This window comes from Amborella trichopoda, chromosome 11 (genome assembly GCF_054954075.1).
Source record: "Amborella trichopoda isolate Santa Cruz 75 chromosome 11, AtrichopodaSantaCruz75HAP2 v2.0, whole genome shotgun sequence".
Lineage (NCBI taxonomy): Eukaryota > Viridiplantae > Streptophyta > Magnoliopsida > Amborellales > Amborellaceae > Amborella > Amborella trichopoda.
In genome coordinates, this window is record NC_142346.1 from 40,668,617 (window position 1) to 40,674,537 (window position 5,921).

General features: G+C 35.8%; 1 protein-coding gene across 1 annotated transcript; it reads right to left on the minus strand.

The window, feature by feature from the left end:
- Positions 1-477: 477 nt before the first annotated feature.
- LOC18436950 (uncharacterized) lies at positions 478-5,551 on the minus strand. The gene is made up of 3 exons (XM_006847170.4): positions 5,040-5,551; positions 1,037-1,175; positions 478-958 (listed from the first exon to the last, which is right to left on the minus strand). The coding sequence occupies exons 1-3, from the start codon at positions 5,394-5,396 to the stop codon at positions 774-776; spliced, it is 681 nt and encodes a 226-aa protein (XP_006847233.1). The 5' UTR covers positions 5,397-5,551; the 3' UTR covers positions 478-773.
- Positions 5,552-5,921: the final 370 nt, after the last annotated feature.

The following is a 5,921-nucleotide window of genomic DNA, read 5'->3' on the forward strand; positions in this document are numbered from 1 at the left end:
TCTATAAATACCAAATTTATTAATTTTATTCAAAACTTTATCAAAATAGGAATCTCAATTCCATTTATAAGATGGGTTATTTAAAAAAAAAAAAAGAATAAACATTGTAATTTAGACAGCAAAAAAACTGAGGAGGAGACCAAACATCCTTCTTTTTTTTTTAAGGATCTATGGATTTTCCATAGACCCGGGTGCTTTTATGGGATTATGATTCTATAGAGGATGAGCACATCATTTTTCCTTTATTTATATTTTTCATTTTTTCTATCATTTAACTCTTCACAGGATTATATCTTAATGTTCGTTAAATCACGGGAAGTATCCTCAAACAATATATAGAAAGTAATGCCTTGTGGAATTTAATTATCAACCAGAATACACAGATTTAGAATTTGAAAAGAGATGAGACACACAAGGGAATATCTCCTACTGGAAAGGATTTCGAAGAGATAACCTGCAGCCGTATCAGAGAGTCTATTTTGAAAACAAAGTTCCAGCGAATAGCACAGATACTGCAATAGGAGAATACTTACAGTTCACTATTCATACAATCAAGGGATCTTTTTACAACAAACTTTAAATCACTATAAGATTCTATTTTGAACAAGGGGGAACATTGTTTTCCTCTCCTGTTCGGGTTGTTTGATATTTTGAAACCATGGGAATAAAAGCTTTATGATGTTCTATGGCACTAGCCACAAGAGATTACCAAACTGGTAATCTCCATAATACAGCTATCATCACTATAATACAGCTTTATAATCATAACAGGCCTAGGTTAGAGTGATAAACCGTCGTAAAGAAGCAACGAGACTCGGAGGCCAATGCTTCATTTCTCTAACATATGAGATGTCTGTGTAGTGTGGGTCGAGTAGAGTAGCGATTGTAAACTGGTTCTCAGCGAGCAAAGCAGCGTGCTTGTCCACATACAATGCTGCTGCCAGAGCTGCATGGACCTCTGAAAAAGAAAAAATGCATGAGAGAGAGAGAGAGAGAGATGCAATTTTAATATAAACACTTGATTGCAGGAAAGCACCTGGATATCCTTTCAGGGATATGGAAACATCTTCCATTTCAGCAATGGCTTCATCTCTATCACCAACCTCATATAGAGCCAATGCTCTCCCGACCCTCGCATAGTCTGATAAAGCAAAGTCACTGTACTCTTGGACCACCTAAAGGATTGGACAAAATTAGAGATGGACTGTTGCAGTTGTTTTTATAAGCATAGCAACAATGGAGAGGTCAATTACATCACAGTTATCATGTTTACTACCAATAATCACAACCTTCACAAAGTGTTTAAGTTCAATTATGATGTGCTTATTTTTTGGGCTGAAAGTATTGGATTTATTGGTGCCACTTAATCAGACGGGCATGCATAGGGTGTGACATGGGGTAAATGTGGGTGTGCACTAACTCCATAACCTTCATATTCCCAAATATGCATAAACTACCAATCTATAATCAACCGAATGTAACTGTCACGGTCCTTGAGTGTTTGAAAGTATATCCTTGAAATATCAAAATCACATGCCAACTCTGAGAGTCTATACGACGTGCTGATTATATCATGCGATACAACTCACAAATAGGGTGTTAAGTGAGTTTTTCCTGTTCTTCATAGTGCAAAAAATTGGAGTACTTGCAGATTCACATGATGTCTTAGTTAACTGAACCCGCATAACTAAGGCCATGGTTTATTCTATTTATTTATGGGTTTTGTTAGGCTACACCACTTGGTGGTGTAGACCCTTAAAGTGCTTAATATTTTTAGATACTAAAATACCCTTGAATTGTAATACAAAATTTTTCAAGTAGGGGTATTTTTGGTCATTTAGAAGCATAGAATGGATATTCTTATAAGAAAATAGTGACATTCTATTAGTAGTTGAAAACACTTAATGCATCTTGTGGGCGATGTCACACACAATATCGGTGATGTCATTGTCCACTATTGTTAATAAATGCTTTTGTTTCTATTAAGAATTTCTAGTTTGCCCTTGACTAATTACTTAAAATACCTCTAAACAAAAAGTTACTATACTATAAGATAAAGGTATCTAAATGTTTAAAAATGTTAAGCACTTTAAGGGTCTACACTACAAGTAATGTAGCCTACCAAAACCCTTTATTTATTTTGAATATGTTAAACTTTTGTATTAAGGAAAAATTACAAAGAATTACAAGATTGACCACCAGGGTTCCCTGTAATTAAGGCCATGGTTTATTACCAACCATAATTACAAACCAAATTAGAAGATATTGTAAGAGGGTAAAAAATAAGTTTTGAGAGAAAGACATTATGGCATGAGCCGATAGGCCCAAGATGAGCCAATTCCATATCTTAGTGACTTAGTTTATGGGCCAGAAGTAATTGAAAAAGATGATGATGCAACAGTGACAATGTCACCTATGCCATGAGCCTTAAGGAACTGTGTGGTTAGCTCTCATCAACAAAGAGATTCACATCCAAATTAAATAGATAAGCACTTCTCTAGGGCTGTTTGATCACACCCATATTTATCTTGAAACTTTCAAGACATTAAGCAATCCATAATAACTATGATAGCCTATTGTCATGACAAATAATCACAACCTTTAATTTCCCAATAGTTGCTCATAATCATCATTATCAAAGTTTCAAGTTTGACCTGAAACTTTTGTGACCAAAAAATTTCTAAACCAGCGAGATTTAGTTTTCCCATTGGCAACAAACAGGATTTAGTTTTCCTCTACGAATGGAGCTCCCTCTCTCTCTCTCTCTCTCTCTAATCTCCCTGTATTCATCCCAAGATTCTCTCTTCTAGAGTTATCTCCAGGATTCCATCCATAGAGCAACAGGAGACAATAGGAAAGCATGGAGAAGGAAGCAAAAGAAAGCCGCAATCCCTTCTTCCCACCTTCTAATATCATCTTTTCCCTATGATTATTTGCCCTATATTTCTCTGTCTTCTCGTTTGATTTATTTTGTGGACGTGCAAGCTACAGTGCTAGCCAGCCTTCCATCAAATCTGTTAAAACTGTACTCAGTACAATGGAGCTGAATATTCGGGACTTAATGGTTCTGAGTTAGTTAGCAAATAATTCATTGAAAAGCACCTTAATCTCGGCAAATCAGTCGTGTCATTGGCTTAATGGGTGGATGGAAGTCTTGCTGAGGTTGCATTTGGTAGAATGGGCAGTCCAATCTTGACTCCTTCTCAACCCATTTAAAGAAATCTATAGTTCAAGTATAAGTTACCATTCTTCTTGTGATTTCTTTTTCTTCTTCCTTTTTTTTTTTTTTCCCTTTTTTTTTTTTTTCTCAATTTCTTGGAAAATATTCAAAATGAATAAAATGGGAGAAATTAGTGAGGACCATGCTGATTAATTGACTCAACTAGAGAAATGTGGGTTTAAATGATAGATAGGAAATCAAGAGCTCCTTACAATCCTTTATCGTGTTGCTTCTCTCTTTCTTGTTTTTGTTGAGAAAATTATAGTGGTATGTTGAGAAATTATGGTGAAGTTTCGCTTATTAAAAATTTAAGAGGATACTTTAAAAAAATAAAAAATTTAAGACGATATTACCAACTTTGTTTTGGTTATACAGAGAATGTGTTATGTTGAGAAAAGCAGGGCTCAGAACATTATTTTTTGAATGGTTTCCAACGATATTTTTTTTGGAACACTTCACAAAGTGAAATTCAAAGGTGTAAATGTTCAAAATGTAGTTTCAGAGATCATCTCAGATATTATGCAATTGATCAAAAGTCTACTTCTTTTGATATTATTTTTGCAGTAAAGGATTCTTCATATAGAAATGGACTTCTTACAGTTTTGACACATCAACTTACAGCTTTGAATTGCTTAGCATTTTTTGCTTACTCCATCACTACTTTGAAACTATTGTATGTTGTAGAATTGGATTGAATTGTGACAATGGTGTGGAATGTGCATGACTCGCACTATAATGATAGCAACAAAAGCATGTCATTTACTCGTCACTCATTTGGATACAAAATGACTATGGAAGGCCACATTGTACTGCAATGGTCGGTGGCAACATCTCATATTTCCAAATATTGATCATGCTATCTTTTACATCTCAATTTCAACTTTCAAAGCTAAAATACCATCAGTTGGTTTGTGTATTCAAGCAAACATATTTACTTATGGTAAATGAAGAAACAAAAGGAGGATTCAGGCAAACATATTTACTTGTGGTAAATGAAGAAAAAAAGGAACTACATTCACACTTGTTTCAGATAATTCGTTTTATACCAATAGAATAGCATTTTAAGCCTCACATGCCTTTGAAGGAGATGGATAGCTACATTTTATGCGTGCGTGAGCACTTAATAATTATGTATTACTTCAAAATATTAGATTTCAGATAAATATTACGAAAATAGTATCTCCAGGAGGTATTGCAGCCTTTAAAATTCAAGGTAATAGTTCTAGTTAGCACTTGAAAGCACTTCCTAATATAGGTTTTAGTGGGTAATGTCAAATTCCTGATACCCCTTGTGCCATAAAACACAACAACCAAATGATGTTAATTGAGCTCTTTTTTAGAATAATACAGTAAAGCACTCAAACTCCATTAACCATTTCCTCATTTCTCAAGAGTCAAATAACTCTTAAATTTTTTTTAACGCAATTAAATCATGTGTAGTGTGTAATGAAAGTTACTAGTTGATAATGATTTTAACACAATGAACCAAAAATGTCCCAAACAAAATAACTATGAAAAAGAACAATCAAATTCAAAAAAAGGAAAAGAAGAATGAGAAAGCAAAAGACAAGAAGACAGCAGAGGCAAAGAGTCTGGCAATTACAAGGCATAAGTTCAAACATGAGAAAACTAATGATGGCACTTATACAAAATATTAAAACAATTTACAGCCATTTCTATTGAAACTAGACAATATATTCACAAGTTACAACCTCAAGCTCGCGAGTCACGACTACTGTAGGTCTAGCCAAATAATTTACAGGAATCTTTTATTGAAATTAAACCATATAAATGCAAAAGCAAGGGACTTATTAGGTACCTGCGTGAAGTAATTCAGGGCTTGTTGGAAGTTTCCTTGAGCCTGTAATTCTCTGCCTTTATCCAGCAATTTTAGGGCATCAGAAACCCTCTCGGAGAGGGCTATGCTAGCCTTCTTCTCAGAAGGGGTTAGTGGGTCAAACGGAGCAGAGAGGAGCGGTTTTGTAGAAAGAGAAAGAAGGAAAATGAGAGAAGAGGAGGGGACAGAGAAGAAGAGAGAACGCCTGGAGAGACTGTTGAGAGATAACGTTTGGTTTTGGGGAGTGAGTCTGATCCTTGGATTTTGGGTCCTAGAGAGAGAAGGAGAAGAATCTGCAACAACTGAGGACCAGGGTGCGGAGATTACAGAGGTGCCCATGCTCTCTCTTTCTCTCTCTAAAAAGAGGAAGAAGAACCACTGGGATTTTCTGCACCAGTGTGCTGGGATAACGTACACGTGTCACATCGCGGGTCTCTGAGTATCTCTCATCACCCATTGGCGGTGGCGATGGACCCGGACCCGACCAATGCCCTGCGGTAGGGTACGGGTCCAATGAAGGATACTTAGTTCCTGGTTTGGGTACGGTCCCGATCGTCTTAACCCGACAGATAGTTAGATCCGAATTTTTAATTGTCCTAACCAGAAACTCGGATCCGAATTTTTAGTTTATCCAAAGGCCGGAGCCCAACCTTAAAATCCTTTCAATGCCTTTCATCTTCCTAGAGTTTTCTAAACATCGCTATCATCCCTCTATGCAACTATCTTTCTCTCAATTTTTTTATCTATACTTTTTGTCTTCCCATGATTTCTTAAACCCATCACTATCACCCCTCTCTACAATTATCCCTTTTCCAATTTCTCTCTCTAATCGTCCACTCCTAAACAATTAGCTCTCTATTATTC